This window comes from Harpia harpyja, chromosome 5, assembly GCF_026419915.1.
Source record: "Harpia harpyja isolate bHarHar1 chromosome 5, bHarHar1 primary haplotype, whole genome shotgun sequence".
In the NCBI taxonomy this organism is placed as follows: domain Eukaryota; kingdom Metazoa; phylum Chordata; class Aves; order Accipitriformes; family Accipitridae; genus Harpia; species Harpia harpyja.
In genome coordinates, this window is record NC_068944.1 from 54893893 (window position 1) to 54916993 (window position 23101).

Genomic DNA, 23101 nt, shown 5'->3' on the forward strand with positions numbered 1-23101 from the left:
ACCGCAGCGTGACCAGCAGTGGAACAAGTGCTAAACGAGTCCTGCTGGTTCTGGTCTGTCAAAAATCCCAAGCTGGAGCCTGGGGGACCATGTGAGCTGCTGCCTGCCCACCACGCCTTCACATGGTTTGATTTCCTCAGGTCCCGTGGAGGATCTGCTGAAGAAAGTTCAGTCTGCAGGTGCAAGTTTTGCAGCTTATATCTGGCCTGCATTTTTGATGTCAGGAAAAACATCACAAGAAAATAACTCATCATTAAAGAGAAGGGCTCCAGAGACTTTTTTGTATTCCAGTGAAAAGGCTTTTCTTTTAGCAGGCATTTGTCTGTGGTGTTTGCAACCTAAATATCTCAAGCAGAATCTGAAAATGACATTGATTAGAAACTGATTCTTGAAACAAATCATGTCCCTTTCTTGGCAGAGCAGTAATGAATTCTCATCACTGAGTTTTTCCAATCTTGTAATACGTTAATTAGTTGGAACATGCTCACATCTCAAAAATCATGTCAAATCACAACTTTTAATTACAGATAATTCCTACCAATGTTTTGCTCCATAAATTAATTTCACTTACATTCAAGTTTAAAGAAAACATTTTAACCCTTATAATTTTTGTATAAACCCATAGGAAGAAAAAAAGTGTTGTTCAAGAATAAATACAGTAGTTTAAAATAAATAATAACTTTTCCCACAAATCTTTACATTTGATTTCTTGCTTTAAAGAGAAAATCCTATACCTGGTAACCCTTATTACCTCCTCCAGCCCTCCTGTGTCATGGAAACATATTTCGGAAAGATGCCCAAGGCCAATCATTTAAAAAAGAAATAAAACCAAATCCTTTCACCCATTTGTTTCCCAGGTCACAGAATGAAAACCTGTAGGCCTCCTGTTTCCATCTTTAGCACACACTCTCACTTGAGACTTAGAAAGTGGCTCAAATTTGACTTGCAAAAGAAAGATAGAGGCATGCCCTTATTCCCTGGAGAAGGCATACGAAAAGAATGTGCTTTTTTTTTATTTTAAGCTTTAGAAACTTGAACTCAAGCTGTAAGAGGGGAAAGGAAGGCCACAGCCAAGCAGCTGGTACAAGTAAGGTGCAGACACAGAGTCTTGTCCTGTGCCAGCTGGAAAAGATCCACGATGGAAAACAGCTTCACAAGCCCCCCCACACCCTGGCTCCTGTGACATTGCTGCATCGGAAAAACTGCAGCTCTGAGCGTGCTTTGTAGGTTTTGAAATGAAACCGTCTTATGAATCTTCAGCTGTATCAATTTTAAAATGAAATAAACAATTATTTGGGGGAAAAAAAAGAGACCTCATTTCTTCATATTCCACTGAAAGAAAATTCAAATAGCCTGTGGCCCCTATCCATTACTGCACGTTAATTCAAACCTAGAACAAGTATCTTGTCCAAAACATGAACACTTTTCAAGAGCACTTTCACTTGTTTCTGCAGAGGAGGTGTCTGACCCCCACTGTGCTGGCTGAAGCAGATCAGTGCTACCAGGCAGGGCTAAGTGGACCCATAATGAATGTCCAGAAGAAGCTTTCTTGCCAGGAGGCTGGGACAGAGGGACAACGAGACCTCCCAGACCTGAACACAGAGCCTGTATTGCTATGGTTCCCATCACTGCTGGCTCTTGAAATCAATGTAGAGACACTACCATTTAATGAAGGAAAAGTTGTACTGTTACTATGACTCTTTGTGATCCTGGTTTTTACAGCCTTTCCTCATGCAGGATTACCAGCGGTTTAGGAAGGAGGCAGGAGTTGCCCTACTTTTTTGGGGGGGGAGTATTTTTCCAAGGCACATCAAGGGAGGGAGCCTGGCTATCCCATTCCCTCTGGAGAACTTTGCACTTTCTTCACTAAAACCTTGTTTTCCTGAAGACAGAGGCTAAACCTATAACCTATACTAACAGATAGTATAAACCTATATAACCTATATAAACCTATATTAACAGATAGTATAGCCCAGCCCAGTCTAGCCCAGTGCACAGGACTCTGCTGGGAGGTTGTAAAATGTCAAGCGTGGCTCTCTAGCTCTGCCTTGGCTGGGCACCTCAAATGTGTGCTTGTGCGCATGTGCCTATGTTTATGGCAATGCTCTCTTCCTTCCCCCTCCTCACACAAGTGTTTATTATTTCCTTGGAAGATAAGAGAATTAACCTGATGACAGAAGATAATCAAGCTTTTCCCTCTACACATAATATAAAATACTTTGTGTGTACATATTTGTGTATACTGTATATACGCACACAGTTTTGACTTCTGAACAGGAAGGATCAGATTTTTAAAGGTATTGTACATATAGCAGAATACTTTGAAGTCAGTTATGAAAATTCTCCTCATTTCCCACCTTCATCTTTAAGCATTTACACAGATCTGAGGGGTTTCAAAGGGTAATTTTTATAGTCCTGTTCTGTGCCTATTTGCATTTCAAGGCAATTAAGATTCTAAAAATATCCCCAAGAGGCATTGATACTAGGAGAATGTTCCATTTCATTAATGGTTATTTAGTTTTTCTTAAGGCTTCCTTTATCTTCAGAACACATTTGGGACAACCATGGGATATATTAAGTAGGATTAAACAATACTATGACTCATCAACATACAGGAGTTCCACGTATACTTAAATAAGTCCAACAAAAAGGTGCTGCTGATCCTTGTTCCACTGGTGTTCCTCCTGTTAATTGGCATGTAAGGTGCTTTCTTTTTTCAGCTTTGGCTTTTCACCGAGTCGTCTTCATTATTCAAAGTGCCATAGCACGAACTGTGAGAATCTGGTTGTATTTTGCCTGTCAATTTTTGTCCTAAGGAAACAGGGTGAGAGAAGGGAAAAACAACAACTCTGTGAAGAATTTTAATAAAACAAATCCCCCACCAATCCATCATTTAAACATTCTTTGCTCTAGTAATCATTGTTTTCATTTGACTGGTTGTAACAATAGCTTGGAAAAACTCTGAAAAATTCTTTGAAAAATCTGTTGGGAACAGGAACAGAAATTAAGGGAACAGTATATTTATTAAATATGACTAGAGCACATTTGTGACTCAACTCTCCTAGGTCATCCCATTATCTGATATCTCATTTTTAAACAGAGACAGAAAAAAAGCCATACTTACCAGGAATATGTCCACAGTCAATAAAAGGAATTTGTAAATGCTCCTCTCTTTTATTTCTTGCAATTACAAATACACCAAGGAAAGATAGGAGACACCTGCAACATAACAGTGGCATAGTATCATTAGAAACAGTTCACTGCATCTGAGATGAGAATTTCTTTCCGTGTTTCTTTTTCAAGGACTTCCAAACCCAAGCTGCTCAGTTTATAAAGAAACTTTTCCTCCTGGCAGCTCTATAAATTCATCTTGGGCTCCCTTTCAGTCTAGTTTTTGCCTCCTGAAGCTTTATTATCAGTTCCAAAGGCTCCACATGGAAAACTACACTTTCAGCAGTATATACCTAATCAAATGCCTGTGAGTGTGAGACCACAACATTTGATTCCCTGAGCAAAGCTTCACAGAGCATCTAAGCAAGCATTCTAGCATTTGTAATTTCATTAACAACTCAGTCTAGCTGCAGACAATCAACATCTCTGTTGTTTTTCTCGTTTGACTGTGTGTCTCAGGGGCAAGCGGTAAGCCAGGAGCAATGAGAAACTGCTATGCTTGGATAAATCTTCTATCCGCTCTGTGTTGGACACACAACCACTAATTCCTGCCTGCCAAATACATGGGTTGAATTTTCTCATCTCCGTTTTTTTGTCACTTTTCCTGCAGTCAGACAAGATAGCGGTTGTGTGCACCTACTCCAGTCTGACTGCAGAGGACGAAGACGTCTGTAGCTATCAGACCCATTTATTTGACAGCAAGACACCTCCAGCAGTTCTGGGAGATGCTTTTAACCATCTCATGCCCATTATCAAGTAACTGTCACCTGTCTCCGGAGTTCTTACAGTGCTGGTAGTCAGTAGAAGGTTTCTGTTCCCACAACACCTAGGTCCTTCTTCAAACATTTATTGTTAACAGCTTCTTAGCATGCTCTGAACTTTTCTGCAGGCATGGTGTGTCTTTCTTGGCACAGGAAGATGGGGGAGAGATTTATAGTACTGCCTCGTAGGGAAGCAATTCATATAATTGCCCACACCTAGTGGCAGCAAACACCAGCCAGACACGCAAATGGAAGGTAACATGGGAGGAGATTTCTTGCAGTTGTAAAAGCACCCCCTATAACATGATCTTTGGTGGAGAGCAGTGGTTTCTCTTTCCTGCTGGAGGAACACATGCTGCTGGTTTTTCATTCCATCATGAGATTAGTAGTTCATAAGTGTCCTACATTTTTACATATTTGGATTCAAAACCAGGCCTCCAAACTCCCAAAGCACAGACATCAATCTTTCCTTTAATGTTTTTTTTATCCTACTATAATGGCTATTCCATAATACTTTAATAACAAGACGGGTTTCTTCTTACTGAGAAAAGAAGGGATTCTACAAGGCAATGCTGTTTCAGTACAAACGTTAGTGCAGATTTTAGGCCAATACACTTACCCGAACAGAAACATGAACACGCTCAGCAAAGCTGCACTTTGGAATTCCCGATAAAATATGACCCCTGGAATGTGACAGAAACAAGAATTGCAGATCTTGACTGGCTTCCAAGTGATATGAATTACAGCTGGGAGGGTCAGGAGCAGTGTCTTGCTCAAATGGAACAAAAAAATCCCAAATAAGGTATTAATACACATTGTGATGGGTTCACTTTATGTGCCCATATTCCAATATCTAGGTTTTCTCAAGATACTGCATGGGACTGGAGAAGATTTAGTCTATCAGGCTGAAGCATGTGCTGTGTTAGTAACTGCACAGATGCAGGTATTTTTTGCATTGTCAGCAGCAGGTTTTATACAGGTCAAACTCAAGGTCTTATTCACAGGCAGAGTCATGCCAATATAGCTAACAGGTTCTTCATGGATTTAGTTAAGCCACTCCAACAGACCATGTGGACATCTTAACTCCAATTGGGAACAGGTTGCTGATAACTAGCCATGTCCCTGATGTTTACACCAAGTTAAGGGCTCCAGCAGCCAAGTTTGCCAAATCTTTCTGGCTGAAGGGATCACTAGCTCTTTCTGGTCACCCCTCTTCCAGGAATTAGCACCTCTGCAGTGGAGGTGACAGAACCAGATGTGTATCTGGATCTCAGCTGCCCCAGTTCACAGCCAAGTATATTAGCTTTAAACCACCGATGAGCATAGTTTTGCTTAGAAACGCCAGAGTGTGAACCAGCGCAGCTGAAGTGTGACTGTATCTTCAAAGGCTGTAAGTGGGGATGGGGGAACCATGAGATAAGGTACCTTCTATGAGCACCCCAGCAAGATTCAGCAGAGGTTGTTCTTCTAAGCCCTACGCTGGTTTAACTAACCTGGTGCAAATGCATGTGTATCTAGTCTCAAAGCTATTAAGCCATTCCTGAATAGGTACTTGATCTTTTAAGAAGGCACAAGGCCAAATTCCCCATATGGTCACAAGAACACAACCCCTTTTTGGCACAAGTCTCCTCTCAGTCACAAAGTGTAGGTCTCTTCTAACACAGGTGCTGAGGCAATCTGTGCATGAAGCTAACTCCCCTTCTCATTAATGGCAGCTCTGCATGAGAAACTCCTGCACAGCAATGACAGGAAAGCCCCCAGTGTGTGTTAAAATGAGTCATAAATGTTCTAACAACATGATCATTTTGGCTCATTGCTGATACAGCATCTTAGTTGTCCTCCCTGCTCATGTTCTTATGCTGTGCTCCATTTCCAAGATTTGCAGTCCCTCTTTAACAATGCTGAGTTCAAAGTTCTCACCCAGAATAAAATGTTAAATGCTTAAAAAGTCTTTGGAGTCATTTTATTTCCTTCACTTAACCTAGAATTCCACCTTCTGAAACAGAATATACACTAACTACTATGAAGCACAGCTGGTTGTCATTTGAGTAGTTTGCCAGGCTGTTAAAATTACTCTACCAGTTCGGATATGGAGAGGCTGGTGTGCACATGGTAAATGCATTTACTAGATGTCAAGATGAGGCTAGGATAAATGCAGGTACTTCTAGTAAGCCAGCAAGGCACAGTAAACTGTACATGTCAATTCTGGAAATGCTAGAATTTGATTATTTTTATTTTGCTTCAAAAGTTGCGAACTTATTCATTTTTCAGAACTTAAACACCTGTCACTTAGGAAAAACTTCTTTTTGTGAAGACAAACATGGCTGGTTTGTGTTCCTGTTCACAGGCAGTAATTCTTGAAAACCTGTTGTTTAGAAAATCATTCTGTAGAGCCAGAAGGCCAGAAACAAACCTGAAATGATGGCACTGGTGGTGAAGAACACAAAATTAATGGGCACAACTGCTGTCACTTCATACAGATGCATTGCTTGATTCAAGAACCTGGAAGACAAGAGTTATTGCACCTCAGGCCTACAGCAGGTTCATTGCACTTTAAGTCAGGTTAAACCACTTTATATCAATTTAACAGTAAGTGTGACCATTTCTTACCACAATAGCAAGTAGCCCTGGACAGATGCATATGTGTAGTGAATTTACCTTCTCCTTTTGACTATGCAGAGTACAAACAAATAGGCAAAAGCAAGAAGGTTGGCATGGATTCTTCTGGCCATAGTCTGTCATTGGAGAGTCTTTTGAAGCACCATTGGAAAAATTTTGACTGCCACAGATAAGGGAGGAATGCTAGGGTATTACTGCTTATGATCTGCATTGGTTCTTGGAAGCAGTGCTGCCTGCGAGCAGCCAGGGACAAGCTGCTCTAATTTAAACAGTTTGTGTAAGGGTATGTGCCCAGCACGGACATGAACACGCGAGTTCTCGTAGGAACTGTTTCAATTCACTGAAGTCCACATTGCTGCTACTGCTCAATCCAACTTGGCTAAAACACATATTTGTATGTTTATGCATGCAATCATACTCTAGACACACTCTGTCCTGCCGGGAAAGTCCAGGAAGGTGGCTCCAAGCCTGTGCTCCTTGGGTTGGAAACTCTCTTCTGTGCTCCTCAGAAAGGCAACACAAACCATCACCAGAATCATGAGCAAGAGTGTGCAGGAGCATACACCGCACACAAACCTGCAGGACTGAGACACTGGCCATGGAGCAGCCTGCACAGTCTGCATTGGCAGATGAAAAAGGCAAAGCAATGAATCCGCTCGTATGGAGACCACAGCTATCAACATTTACCCATAGGGTGATGAATCATGAGTGTAAACTCTTGAATGCACCGGCAGATACTCTGTTATGTGAACGGTGCATTTCAGACCAAAAGAGAAAAATCAGGAGGCTGCAGAGTGTATTCAAAACCTATAAAAAGAACCACACTTAAATGTTTCACTGGTACAATATATGTGCACAGTAAAAATCCAAGCCTGGATCTGTTTTAGCCATTAAAGTAATTGCATGGTTATTTTAGCAACTGTTGAACAGTCTCCATGGTGCTTTAAAAATAAAGAAATCCTACATATCCACAGGATAGTCAGGATTTTGAAGTCATTGAAAACACCTCATTATTTTCTCCCATTTGCAACAAACTTGGTCACAGGGACTAAAACAGTGATACCAAGGCCCAGCATTGAATCCAGGAGGATGTTGCAGCACAAGCTGTTCTGAGCTAACACACGACAGTCAAATAAAATCAGAGAGGAAACAAATAAAATGAAAGATTTAGACTGACAGCACTGTCTCCATTAGAAAATGTGTCCAAGAGAGAAGAAAGAGACACTGAGCCCAGGGAATGAAATGGGCACATTTCACTTCTGTTTTAATTTTGACCCAGCAGAAGAAAGAAAGAAAAAACTGGCAGGAAGGAGAGGTTAATTCAGCAGCTTCCTATGTACCAAGCTTTTATTTCCTATTTTAAATGCCCTGAGCTGTTCTCCCAGCAAAGACAAGCTGGATGTAAATCACTCTATAATCTGTTACAGGGGAGTTCCTGAGTCAGCCATGGAGAGTCACTGCATAATAATGCATGGACTTTCTGATTCCACATGGGAATGGTATGTTCTGCCACGAGAAAGCTGGGTTGGCTCTTCTACAGGAAAATAATAATGCAAGTAAACACTCAGACTCACACTGGAGCAGTCTAGATGAGATTACTGAATGATGCTATCAGCACCTGAAGCAGAGGGACCGGCATGAAGGGAATGGACTCTGTTCAGCTGCAAGCCGTATTTTACCATGCTGCCACCCCCAGCAATCTGCAAAGGCAGCATAAAACAATCACTTAACAGGCCAGAGGCCAGCGGGAAAAGCTTGGATGTCCCCTGCATGCCAGAAGTTAACTATTTCCTAAAAAGCTACAGACATACAGGGTAGCAAAGTGCAACATGCAGATTTACCAGAGACAAGGAGAAAGTTGGGATAAAGTCTCTTCTTCAGTCTGACTAGTGACATAAGCTAGGGAAAAGAGAAGCATAATGAGGGTAAATGTGGCCATTTGATTATTCACCAATGAAGGTTTTAATGAGTTCAAGACCTGTCCCAAAACTAGAGGAAAATTTGGGAAGACCTTGTATAAGGTAATAATGAGAGGAGGTAGCATCTATAATAGTCAATTATAAACTGAGAAATTAAGCTTAAATAAGCAATACAGTCAGCTGTAGGCAATTCATGCATCTGTCAAGGCTCTGCTAGGAATTTGTTGCCTTTAAGTGCAACTTGTATCTGGAGTCGATATCAGTACCAAATAAAACAGACAGATAAAATCTGTACAAAGGTTAGGTGATAAGCAGAATCTCACTTACTTGACTTGGAAAGCACAAGAAGTTGCCATTAAAACAATCATGATATAGAAAACAGGATAAGTTAGCTGCATTTTCCCCTTCACAGAGAGTGTTATCATGCTGGCCACAGCCTTTACAGCAATGACAGTCAGCGATGCTGAAAGGGAAAGGGAGAGATTAGCAGGGCAGGATTCACAGCAGTGACCTCAGAGCATCAGTGAGGGAGGACAAGGTGCCAGGTCAAAGCCACAGGTCTGATTGCCTAAAAAGACACTCAGGTAGGATTTGGGCATCTAAAACCAAGTGTGTGATTTTATAAACGCTTGCTAAGCTACTGTCTAAACTCAGAGTGGCCTTAGCTCCATGTGTGCTTTGTGTTTTGCTTTTAAGTTCTTGGAGCACTGAGGTCTGCAACCCTGCATCCACCCAAAGTTTCCCCATTTTCAACAGAGTAGCTGAAGTTAGAGTCAGATGAAATCTTGCAATGATGTACAACGTGTGTGTGGCGGGGGCGGGGGGGCTGAGCTCAGGGTGAGGAAAGAACTGGATCCATTTCCCACTGCTGGGCATATGCCCTAAACACTGGACTACCAGTCAGACGTGGTACAACAGCCTCCACATCTTCCAGACAGACTGTATTTAGCTCCAGCTGCTAATTTGGACCCCATGTTGCATTATTCAGGAGAGGTCTGCGAGGTCTCATTATCTGTTCAAAGCAGCTGGGACACCTCCTAATAGCCTGCATGTGAGACTAGCAGCCTAAAATAACTCCTCACCCTCAGGATTTCTGTGCTGAGACAGGAGGTGGCCAAAGCTGGCCAAAGCTGACTTCTGGATCACCTCCCAAAGCACCTAACTCTCCCCATGGGTTATGTATAGGGAGCAGACAACCAACACAGAGGTCTGCATTTTGTTTCAGGGGCCAGGCTCTTAAGATCATTTACTGGATTTAGCCCACAAAATAGAATATTTCGGTAGAGTGTTTTCAATCCATTTAGTCGCTGTCATTGCATCACCACAAACAAATCTAAGACAGCAGGCAATGGTTTTAATACATGTCGCCAATTCAGAGAAGTCTTGCAATACACATCTTTTAGAAAAGGGGCTGACAGTTCAGCTAAGAGTTACTTTAGATTTCCTTTTGGAGTGTGCTCTTGGTTTGTTGAAGCTAACCCAAGTAGGCTGTGATTACTGCAAATAAAATGTAACAAATTCAAAAGAAACTAAAAAATGATAAGAAGAGTCAGGGTGCAGAGATGACCTTTGCAGAAAGGTAATTAATCGTCAGGAGCACCGTCCCCCAGCTGGGATCCAGTTCCACCCTCTTCCAGAGCTGAGAAGTGTTGGATTTCGGTGGTCTGATTCATCCTCCCATAACTGCAAAATTCAGATTGGCAAGGAGAGCTGCACTGTGCAGAATGTTCAGGCCAAGGGTTGGGAGAAAATGTGGGGGAAGAAGAATGAATTCAGGTCTGTGGTTTTGATTGCAAGCATTTTTCTTATAACGAGTCCAAAAGTTCAGGGGGAGTTTAAGAGTCGCATACATCTTGTGATGACCCCGTTCACCATCATGAAATTCACTGTTTTCATGACAACCTTTTCACCAAGTACTTCACTTTTTGCTCTGTAATGGAAATAGGTGGAGTGGTTTAACAAACACAGCAGTAAAACCGAGCAGAGGAGATCAAATGCTGGCCTGCAGTGGTGCTAATGGTGTCATAAAGAGCCAAAAAATACACTCAAGCCCCAACAAGCAACCTACATAAAAATTGAGATTTGCATTCTTAACATGGGGGAGTTATTCTTTTAAAAGAACACTTACAGGTAAAAATTAGTAGTTTGAATTGTCCAACTAAAGGTAAAGATTGCTGAAAAATTTTTTCCCATGAAAGGGCTGTTTCCATCGCTTATAATTTTAACAAACCAGAAAAGAAATCATCAGGGTTTGGGTGTTGGTTTTTTTGGTTGGTTGTTTCATTTGGGTTTTTTTGAAAAGTGGAATGATCTTTTTAGTTAAAGTAGCCCTGGAATAAGTTTCAAAACCTAGGAAATGGTTTTACTATCTCTGATAGAATGACACCCCCCAAGGCTAGTGTGACAAATGATGTCACTTTCCAGCTGTTAGGGCAGGAAACTCAGAAATCCCACTTTAATCTGAAATATTTCCCCCCAAACTTATGATAACTCCCAGTATATGCAAGAGGTAAGATAATTCTCACCGAATGAATTTGCAGAGTTGTACTAAGCAAAACGTTTGCAGATTTTACGATCACCTCTGTATTTTCTTCATAATGGAAGTACCTCTCATATCCAGTGAAACACAAAGGCTGCCCTCTCTTTAAAGAAACCTTTCTACATTTAATTTACATCTGTACGAACCCTCCACCAGGAACGTATCTGTGCAGATATGAGAAAAGGCAGAAATCCCCTTCCACGAGCTGCCACCAAGACCCCAAGCCTCATCTACCTCCTCCACAGCCAGGGCCCTCTGAGGGCAGTGCACGTGTCAGACAGCTGGGAGCAAAGCTGCTGGGCCCTCTCTCAGCCCCCCCCATCACTTTGCTCAGCAGAAAGGTCAGAGACCAAGCAGAAGGCTCAAAGTGTAGCTTTGTGGGGACTGCCAGGCAGCAGGACAGCTGCAGGAACTGGAGCCAGCCACAGTTTTGGGCTTCCTGCTTGAGGGAAATGTCAGTATTTCAAAAGTTCCCATGGACCAGGATTTGTTTGTTTGTGTCTTTTTTAATAGAGCAGAAATAATGACACATTTTTCCTCAAGCTGCATATGCTCACCAAAACCTCAGCAGCCACCAGCTGCAATTGTATTTTTGGTTGATTGCAGCCTGACCACCAAACTGCAGTTAGTGCCTGCTGGGGCACGGGTTTGCAACCCCGCTGCTGTTCAGCAGCTCCATGCGTCCTTTTGGCATTGGTGGCATCAGGGCTGGCAGGCTCCACAGCAAAGTAAGCACGCAGGGCTATGCAGCCCAACGGCCCAGGTCTCCCAGAACCATGTGTTGACCTTGCTTCGGGCAGCCATCACGGTGGGTCTGCCCAGAAGTGCAGCAGTCAATTGTAGAAGCCCAGCTGGGGATCTTCAGGCTTCCAGCTATGCAACAAGGAGGCTGGACCCGCTCATCACTCAGGAGCATGCAGTGCTTCATGCTCCTCATGGCAGGGTTGGAAGCTGCAGAGCAGCTCAGGCGAGCTCTGCCAAAGCTCCTAGGCTCTGTGCTAGGAGCTGGGGGATGGCTGGACTCACACTTCACTCCTCCAAACCAAGAGCGGGTGAACAGTTAGACAGAAGGCTTTTGGGGCTTTTCCATCTCTGCCTCATGCAGGGAGCATGGAAATCTTTCAAGGCTTCTGCAGAGCTACAGAACCTAATGTTCCTAGCGCTGGGAAACTTAAATGGGAAGACTGTCCCAAAAAGCACTGTTCACTTTATCCAAAGAAATGTGGTGTCCCATCAGGGTTTCATGGAGAAGTGACAAGACAAGGACAAGAGAAGACACAGGGTGGTGACAAATTCTTAACATACGCCTGCAAGTGGTGAAGCTTTAGAGATAGCCTCCTGACATTTTTCAAAACCGATTCAAGTTTAACTTTCTTGAAAGCTGCCTGATAAAATGATCTCCCTTGTTTCCCTGCACATTGATTGTGGCAACGTTAATCAGAAGGCAAACTTCAGTGGCTCACTGAGTTTTTGTTATGCTTCTGGAAAGGTGGTAAAGTATGAAATGTTGCATATGCAAACAGGCATAGATAATTCAAAGTAAAAGTTCCCATACAGTCACGGCATATCTCCGCATTTGTTTACAGAGTGCTTACAAGGTCTTAAGCTGCTCTGTTCTAAAGAACTCATTTTCACAGCTAGCCTGCTCTCCAGAACAAAGTTTCAAACAGTCCGCTTTCCCGGGATCTAAAGCTAAAGTGTTATTTAAAAAAGGCTTCAGAATACCATTGCACAGAGCATATTAATTTCAGGGAATCTGTAAAAAGAAATAGTCCCAGCAATAAGCATAGAAACTATGTTTCATAATCAGTTTTTCTCTTCAAAAAGAGACCACAGTAAGAATCATGTGAAATGTTTCAATGATTCTCCTCTCACTGCTTTGAAATGGCTCTAATCTAAACTAGCTGGGGAGACTGAGTGACAAGGAATTATCAAGTAATGGACAGGAACATTAAAGTGAATAATATGTTCTTACCCAGTAGTGCTACCATCATTAACAGAACCACGATGTGTTTCACAGCCTTTCTTTTGTAAAAATAGAGGAGAATGCAGAATATTATAATTTCTAAGATCTGAAAATAAAAGGGAAGAAAGTTAGAGCTGTGAAACTATATAATGAATGCTTCATTCAAAGTCTTTGAGATGTCACATTCATTTTCTCTGCTCTAACAGTTCAAAGGAGAATTAGTTTATTAAGCATCTTCTGCTAAAAACTAACCTTATTGCCAGTTGACTAAGCTATCAAAGAATTGTTGCCATTTATCTTTTCTATTATAGCAAAAGTTAAACTGAGAATTTCTGATTTCCTTAGGTTTTGTTTTTGCACTTCTAGCTATATTTTGTCACTGGTTGCATTGAGAAGACTTTTTTAATGTAACAGCAAAGATACCCATATTTATTGGTAATAATTCTTACAGAAACTCACTTTATAATTCCTATGGAGTAAAGCACTTACCTGGAGGAACAGCAGTCTCTCCTTCTAGCTATGGTATTCTTAGTGTTACTCTTTGTGACATGCAAGCTTATTTTTGCTACACTCTTTGCCCTTCTGCCCAGTCCTACTAACACCCACTCCCCGCAAACACTGTCTTTTTGTTCAAACTTTCTGCCATACATCATAAGGAGGAAAACATCTATTTCATGTGGTGGTACTCAAATCACAGGTAACTGTCAGGAGCTTACCTTGAAAAGCTCAATGACACACTAACAGACCACACTGCAGGACATCTGCAGCTGCTGAAGCAGCTTTACCCACACTGTTCATGGTCCAAACTTGCTCCTTCAATAACATCTGACAGCTAAATGACAGACAGCTAAATTTACTGACTTGCCGTTAATTTTTGCAGATTCCCTTAGTAACTCTTACTTTTTGCTATCTCAAAAGCGTATTTTCCCTCCTACCCATGTTGCCCAAATACCCCTCTATGCCTAAAGAAAACAGCAAGTGCAAGAGCCAAAAAGCTTCTGTGAAGCCCAGAAAACTTACAAAAACAGGGATGATGGACCTCTGCACTGAGAGGTGCTCAGAAGCCTGGTAGCCTTAGAGACAGCCTGAAGAAAGAGAAGTTCATTTGTGCAGGTTGGAAAGTAATCAAATGGGGGGGAATAAGACAGAAAATGAGATTGTCATCATTACTGAATCTGGTTATTGTAATTTTTTGCCAACAAAACAAGTCATAGAAAAACCTCATGTCTATCATCTCCTTGGTTTTGTCACCAATATACTATTTTATGTTTTATAATGCCACTCCACTCTTCAACCAACAGTTGCCATAAGGCAGCACTAGACTCGAAAATACCTGGGTGCTGTGCTGATGAAATTTCCAAAGAAGCGACTAAACAGTTACTAGTGGCAGTTATATAATGTAACATAGCCAATTTCTCATTTTGGAGAGTGACTGCAGCAGGAAAGCAGTCATCAGCTACATTCAGTTACTAAAATTCTCTGCCACACTCACACCTCCCCCAGTTTAGTAGTGTTCAAAAATATGAACAGAACATAATTATGCTTTAATTCATTTTTTATTTACCTTCACGCTGATCCATTGCTCCCAAAGACAACCGAGACACAATTGCATTTCAGAACATTAAAAACACAAACTTGGATTTTATACCACCTTTCTTTAAAAAATGTTAAATATTTATCACAAGGTTAAAAAAAAAAAAGCAAAGGTGTTGGGTGGGGGTTTTTTTGGTAAAATATGTTGAATATAATAAAGCATTTTAATAATCTTTGCAATCTCTTGTGAAGTGCTGGTCTCATCTCCCTCCAGCGTGACATCCCTCCCCACCAGGCTTGCACCCAGAGGTGAAAGCTGGCCACCAGCTGGTAGAAAAGAGGCTTTTGCCTCACCCTCACAATAAGTAACTTGGCCAGCCTCCCCAGCTTCATTCAATGGTGTAACATTGAGTATGTCTAAATCAGGAACCAAGGCAGAAGTCATGTTAAGATCTGCAGACATGTGAGTTCATCTTGGCCTCCCTGTGTAAAACTATGACAAGTTTTTGAGGGAAACTCGAGAGGAGAAGTAAAGGTAGCAGCTTTGCTCTTCATGCCACTGGCAAACACATCTTAGGGCCAGAGGGGAATATCACATTATCAGGCTGCAGCTACAGCAGCCTCCAAATAGTTTCAGTTGCTATTTTGACAGTGAACAATTGCTAAGAGAATAGAAGAAACCTGTGCTACGTAAATATTCCCCACATGGAAATGTACCCAGGCTAAGAAAGAAGTTCCGGGAATGTCCCAGGTATCCTCTTCCATGATGCACCAGTTCAGGATTGGCACACAGGATGATGGGACTGTGGCACCAGGTGACACAACACTATGAGATCTGCTTCTCCCCCCAGTGCAAACCTGAGCACCCATCACCTCTCCCAGACCCTTGGACTGGTTGCCACAGAGTGTGCAAAAACCTGTGAGACAGCCCTACTGTAGGCAGCCAGCTACACCTCAGATATTGATTCATTTTATATCCCCTAGACAACTTTAATCACAATGCCAATAGAGGGAAGCACCATCATCTGCCCTGTCACTTAGATTTCAAACTACGCAAGAACAATCACTCAAAACCAAGCCCAGGGACAGTTGCTGGCTCAAACCGCTTTGTCACACCAGCTCTGGCATTCCACTCCCACTTCCACCTCACTCCAACCCCCAGAGTGGCAGGTAGTGCTGAGAACCACTGACCTCGACTGAACCAGGTCATTGTTGCTGGCTCTGTCCATCAGCCCTCTATCAGTCCTCATCCTGTCACCAGCTCTCCTCTTGCTAAAGCTACCATAAGCTCCACTGTGATCTCCTCCTGTTTAAAAGCAAACAAACCCACCAAGAAGACTCACTTCTGAAAGGAAACAGCCAAACAAAACCATCAAAAGGACACAAAAGAATTCCTGATGGCAGCTCTGGAAGGGGTGCACAGGTCTGTGTGCTTGGCTGCTTTCACCTCCTGGGGAAGCCCCAAGAGCAGCAGTGGTGTAGGGCCAGAGATGACAGTCCTGTAGCCAGACCTGGGGAGAAAGCTGGTATTTGCTTTTCAGGGCTGTTACTTAAGTTTACTCAGCTCTGTCAAGTCACACACTAAGCATGAAATTCAAACAATTAGTTCTCACCTTGTGCTGCCCAGCAGCCAAACCATTCTTCCATGGTTCTCTGCTGCTCGGTGACCCACCAACAGGTCACCTTTAATTGTAAGACAAGGGATAGGCCATCAAATTGATTCACGCTACAAGCAAAGTGCGTGGCGCCTAACAGGACCTCACACAGACAGGGACCCTCCTGGGGTGCCCCAGCTGTTGCCTATGATTGCCTCCTGAGAATTACCCAAAATAGTGCTCGCTCTCATAGCTGATAACTGTGGTAGTGTTAAATACAAAGTCCAGGAATGAGAAGTGTGTAGATTATATCAGCTTCAAATATTCTGTTTAGAGGAATTGACGGAACTTGACCTGCTTACAATCATTTTTGCTATTATAACTAATCTCTTTTGAAGTCTCCTCAGGCCCACATCTCATCAACATTTTTTTATAATCATGAAGTTTTCCATGTTTCTAAGCATTACCAGAAGGCACCAGAACAAAATTGTCTGCCTCAACTGTTTTTCTGGGATATACAGCAACATAGGCACCAATGAACCAGGAGCGACTTCTAGGCACTTTGACAGAAAGCAGAAATGCTTTGAACCTGATTTTACAGAGATTAAATATTAATAACTGAATACTCACTATGCTTCTGTTTAGAGAAACCTAAGAGCTTCATCTGTAATTGATGTCTTCTGTAGTGACTTAAAGTGCACATAAGCAAAAGAGAAAAAAACCAAGCTAGGATAGTCGTTCTTGCTCAGACATGATTATGCTACTGCTGTCGTGGTTTAACCCCAGCCAGCAACTAAACACCACGCAGCCGCTCACTCACTCCCCCCCACCCAGTGGGATGGGGGAGAAAATCGGGAGAAGAAGCAAAACCCGTGGGTTGAGATAAGAACGGTTTAATAGAACAGAAAAGAAGAAACTAATAATGATAATGATAACACTAATAAAATGACAACAGCAATAATGAAAGGATTGGAATGTACAAATGATACGCAGTGCAATTGCTCACCACCCGCCGACCGACACCCAGCCAGTCCCCCGAGCGGCGAATCCCTGCCCCCCCCTTCCCCGTTTCTGTACTGGATGGGACGTCACATGGTATGGAATACACCGTTGGCCAGTTTGGGTCAGGTGCCCTGGCTGTGTCCTGTGCCAACTTCTTGTGCCCCTCCAGCTTTCTCACTGGCTGGGCATGAGAAGCTGAAAAATCCTTGACATTAGTCTAAACACTACTGAGCAACAACTGAAAACATCAGTGTTATCAACATTCTTCGCTCTGAACTCAAAACATATCACTGTACCAGCTACTAGGAAGACAGTTAACTCTATCCCAGCTGAAACCAGGACAACTGCAAAGTCTCAGAAGGTGACTCAAAGTTGTCTTGTGTGGGAACTAGAGGCTATTTCTGCAGAACTCCTCTGATGCCAGTGGAGTGCCACATGGGGATGGTTTGTCACCCACACAGAACATTTTGTACCATTGGGGCTTTGTATTTCTCAGCAGACCACACTTTGGGGCTACTTTTAGAAAGACTGTCGGACTGCATTATATTGCTGTACTGTCTCCTCTCTATAAATTTATGCTGGAAACTCTGCAACTTCTGCTGTGCTTTTCTGTATCTCGGCAGCCAACCTGTACTAGGCATTTTAGAAACAATTATGAAGAGCTAGTTCCCTACCCAAAGAGAATGTTTACAGCAGGGTTTGCTTGAACTTCCAGCAGCATACCAGGATAATCAGGCTGGTATCTCAGAGTCTTTTGTGAAGCCTTTCACTCCTCCCTCTTCTTTAGACAGAGGAAGCTCAAAACAGATGAATCCAGGGAGCAGAAGGAACAAATAAAGCTTGATATTTTTTTGAGTCAACAAGATTTGCTGTGTACTTGCTCCATCCTTCCCTGCAACCCGTGCTGTACATGCAGAATTGGATGCTGGCTGAGGCAGGGAAAAGAGAAGAGGGGAAAGAATGTCCAGAAGTTACCTACCACCTCCTTATAATGTATCCTAAGAAGAATACAGCACAGTGTTCCTAGGCATTCAACTGTGTTCTTAACTTTTCCTGATATAAAGTAAAAAAAGTCCTCAGATGGGCAAAAGCCCTTTTCCAACAACCTGTTGATTTTAAGAAAATGCGAACAGCATATGGCACAGAAATTTCTGGTGTCACTGGGAGTGGATGGGGAGTTTTCTCCCTCCATCGCCTCTACACAATTGAGTGACTCAGCAATTTTAAATCAGTGCTTAAAATGCCAGGCTGTTTTAGTATCTATAGGTGGAACTGCATGGTAGAGGGAGATATTCAGCAGGAAAGAGAGAGGGTCCTCCAGTGAACACCAAGCCCCCTGTTCTGAACCCCCTCCTAAAGAAGTCCCTCTCCCTCTGCTGAATAGATGGATTTGCTGAAGCTCTTGGTGAGGCTGAAGCTACCTTTACTGAGTATTCCAAAACTCTTGGGCATTGCCTTCAAAAGCCTCTCTACCCCCTCACTGAAAGTGCGTGTTGTGATCTATGCAGCATGATCATTAATTTCTTCCATTGAGCTGTATTGACATCTTTCAGGAGCTTTTAAAATGCACAAAAAATTGAGCAAGAGGATCAACATTTTTTGTGGTAGCGTGTACTTTCTGTTTAATCAGCATTTTCATGGATAGTTAGATGTATGTAAAGTTTGCAGGTTGGCTAAAAGATTAAGGTCCTTAAAATGTCTACTCAGTGCCTTTCTAACTGAGCTTCCTACTGAAAAAAGCCTGGGCACTAATAGTCTAACCCAAGTGAGTCATTTTACTAGGAAAAAAGTAACTGTTTGTGAAGCTCCTATATTGCATCTTTTACATTCAGCTGGAGGAACACATTTTCAGCATTCCAGAGGAAAAGAGAGAGAAAAATTCCTCCTACTCACTCTAGTTTTGTTCCTGATGCTAGTTAAACACATCAAAGATGATGTATGGTATTTGAAGTTTGTATACAGATACTTTAATCAAAATGGTATTTTTGTATTCGAATTCAAACTCAGGTTCAGATTAACCTGAGTGGCAGTAATGCAGGCCACCTCTCTACATCTCAACTCCATACAAAGCTCCTTTTGGCCAGGCTTAACAACATGACGATAAACCAGAGTGATATGAAGGAAAAAAGCAGGACCAAGAGCATACATCGCTTAATAAACATACATAAATAAATAATACATAGCTTTTTAAAAGCACAAGTCCATCACATTCCAGAAAAGCATTGTAACTTAGATGTACATGCAGTGTGGCATGAACACATATATAGGAAATATAAGCAGTGCCAACACTTTGATTTTTCATCAAGCCCACCAAAACCCCAAATCTTTCCATTCTTGTTAATCCTGCACAACTGTGACTTTCCCCTGGTATATAGTTCGAAAGACATCTTTTGGTTCACCATATTTTCAGCTTGAGGACTGGGTGATGACCCAGCGACTTGCTCTCTCTCCTTTGAAAAATCACATAATTTACCTTCAGGACCAGTTTTTCTGCCACTAATTCATAATGCTCCAAAAAGCCCAATAACCCCAGTTTTTCTGATTTAGGGAGTAGTATGAACCAGATACTCACCAAATATACCAAAAAAGGCCAGCTCACTAAGTAATTCTGTACTCGTCTTGCTGTGAGCTCTTGGGGTACACTTGGAGCGAATGTCACCAACAAGTATGTCCCAGTTACTGTCAGTGTTCCTCCTTTAAGGAAAAGGACACATTATTTTGGTAATACAGTATTTGGTAATCATGGTCATCCTTGCTCTCCAGCTGATTTGGAAATAATAGTTTCTAGAAGAAAATTTAAGTCCATTTAATCAGATCTGGGCTTAGGTAATTGGGTTGTCTTGCATTTGTGGTCTTATCTAGTGCAATTCTTATTAAAGACTCAAAGGATTTTAGAAATATGAAAAAAGCTGTCAGTAAAGCCTCATGAATTAGGTTTCTAACTCAGCAATGCATTTTCAAATATTCTCTATTCTAATACCAAATGCATGACAAAGGACAATCGATCCTTTGTATTTCTCACAGGCACAAAGGAGATCACATAAACTTATCCTAAACTAAAAGGACAAGCTGCTTACTGAGGCAGACAGCTAGACCATCAACCAGTGTAAATAAACATAACTCTCCCAAAGTCAGTGTGGCCACAGAGATCTGCAACAGCTATGGACCTGCCCTGGAAACATTAGGCACAAGACATATGTTCCAGTCCAATGCTTACGTGAAGCTGTCATGAAGCCAACATTTTGGCCGCACCCCGTTGTATGTGCAGACCTATGAACTGTTTTATGAAAGGTTGATTTGCAAAAGACTGTTCAGCCATTAGATTGCCAGGGCCCCTTTTCAAGGTCAAACTTGCATTATTGTGCTTTTAATAAAAATCTGGAAGTTCTGCCTTGTGGACAGCCAGCTGACAAACACAGATGTTCATTGAGGTATCAAGATAGAAGTGAGACGATCCTGAGCTCATAAACTGTATTGGATTAAGGAAGATATTAGCTAATCAATTTTTTTTCAAGTAATCTTTAAAATTCTTGGCAAACCTATAAATTGGTGTGGAATACAAGGCTCAGGAATACAAAACAAAGCACATCCGGAGGGCTTTGCTGGCACTGATATCGCACACAGTTCCTTTGGAAAAGCAGAACTGTTCTATATTTATGTGCTTGCAAAAACATCACCATATTTCCCATCATACAGCTCATTCCTATGGAATGTAGCAACATTGTTAAATCCTTCTTGCAAAGTTGAACTCACAGAAATAAAATAAATCAGTGCTGAACACTAGTTAAAGCAACACACAATGTATAAGGCCATAAGGGAAACATGATCAGTCAATGGAGGGGGGATTCTGAATGTAGCAGCTGAGCTGGTAAACTTGGATCCCAAACCTAAATAAAAATTATATGGTATTTCTGGAACAATAATGAACAGATCTCTCCAGAACATTCATGAGAACAGCTGGGATGTCCTCCTTGCAGTATGGACAATCAAGCCTAGATGCTAGGAACGCCACAGAAATATCAGGTGCCCTGCAGCAACATCAGGCGCACTCTCCCAGCTGAGGTGGCTTGGTGTAAAGCCCAAAGCCTGAAATATGCTTGCCTCTCACTATTACTGTGTTCAAGCTAGGCAGTTTTGATATGCAAAAAAATCTTGGACGCAGACAAAAAGTTGACATGCTTTTACAGTGAAGACCATGTTTCCCAAAAAAACACTTGACAACATGGTTATTTGTTCTTTGAAGTGTTAAAATTAATACCAAAAGGGAAGTTGTCACTTTTAATTGATCTGGAATTTTTGTGCAATGTCTATGCAGTAAGAAAAAAAAATCTTATATTTGAATGAATAACTCAATAATTTCATTGTTTTTATTAAAATTGTGTTGTACTCATAAAGATTATACTAAATACAACCTCAGCGGCAAAAATAGACAATGAAAATAAATTTGAGCAATAAGGACACATAAGGAATGAGTTATGGTTATAAGAGCAGAGGATTTGGGAATGCAGTCTTTTCCACATACACTGAAGATTCGCTCTCTTTTTGTCACGTCTTCCCAATTTTGAAAGTATCTGCCTCGAAATACTTGCTTGGGAAAGTGGGAGTGTGAAGGTGGGGGGCTGCGTGAGAGTTACAGCTTGCTAAGCATATGGCGACACACATGTCCATATTAGCAAACGCTTACTTACCCAATATATCAGAAGCCCTCATGGTCTTCTTTAGGAATAAGACAGAAATAAATGCACTACCTAGAACAGAAATATAAAGACATTTTTTGTATTTGTTAGAATATCAAGTGCTATAGCAAAAAGCTGCCCTGGGCCAAGTTTAAATTTATCTCATGGCTGTTGCTGTTGCACCATACCATGATATAACCAGCCAGGAGTCCATTCCAGCAACCAACCAACCCTCAGTTTTTACAAGATTTTAAACGTATCCAGCAGGCTCTTACGTGGTTGAAGAGACGCGATACCCTTCCCGTCTCCCACACAGACACTGCTTAAACTGCTCTGATTCAGTCATGTGTGGAAGTGTCAGGAAAGCTGGGCACCGATCAGCCTTAACGTTTCACTCCCCATTTTGCTGCCAACTCATTATATGGACTTGCTCAAGGCAAATTGCCTCATAGAGGGATAAAATTCTGCTTCTTTAGACTTCAATGTATTAGAGGCTTATAAGTAAAGTAGCAGCAGTACAATCAAGAGGAAGAAAGCCACTGCAAAAGCATAGTATTTAGTATGAACTAAGAGAGTGCTCGTGATGTCTGCAAAAAAGCACATGGAAGAACCAACATATGTACCATACAGGAGCACTGCCCATGGTCTTCTAGAGTGACTTGTAATGAATGAGGAAGGAGAAAAATGGAAGCAAGCCCTGGAAATGACCTCCTGTCCCCAGGGCAAGTCTTTCCCTTGTTCAGCTCTTGCATCTCCCCCTCTGTCAGCTCCTAGCCCTGCCTCTTCGGGATGGGCAGCAGTGGGTGGGTGAATAGCAGTAGTGGTCAGGCCAGCATTTCTGGTAAGCAGCTCAGTGTGGACATGTGCTAGAGAGGGAAGAAGGGGTTTGGCCTTAAGATGGATGAGACTGTTGGCCGCCTGGGAGAGATGGCTCTATTCCAGCACATATTAGAACATCTAACTCTAAGGGGAAGCAAAAGAGGCTGAATAGCTCCTATGTAAAAGAGATGAGGAAAGGCCTTTGGGAGAGGTGCATTGGTAATATTAGATTCATATAGAAACCTCAAAGAAAGACTGCCTGGGAGGGACAGTGAAGAGACACATTGAACCTAAATCATGGGGTGCTGTTACAAGAGCTCTATTCCTGCCTACAGCATGAAATTCTTGGTTTATTCTTGAAATAACAGATCAACCTTTTCACAACCATCTTTGCCTCATTATCTCTATTGTTCTGATGGAAAATTTAATTTGTGGTTAGCTAGTAGATGTACTCTAGATAAATCTAGAGAGGTTCATACCAAGAGGTAAACAGAGAACTGA

At 42.0% G+C, this 23101-nt stretch overlaps 1 protein-coding gene across 1 annotated transcript in view; it reads right to left on the bottom strand.

The window, feature by feature from the left end:
* Window positions 1-379: 379 nt before the first annotated feature.
* NIPAL2 (NIPA like domain containing 2) overlaps window positions 380-23101 on the bottom strand; it is a 57959-nt gene continuing 35237 nt past the window's right edge. The window contains 8 exon segments of the mRNA XM_052788566.1: window positions 380-2811; window positions 3125-3219; window positions 4552-4615; window positions 6346-6434; window positions 8798-8933; window positions 12985-13081; window positions 19678-19799; window positions 21794-21853. Coding sequence (XP_052644526.1) covers window positions 2717-2811; window positions 3125-3219; window positions 4552-4615; window positions 6346-6434; window positions 8798-8933; window positions 12985-13081; window positions 19678-19799; window positions 21794-21853 — 758 coding nt within the window. The 3' untranslated portion in view covers window positions 380-2716.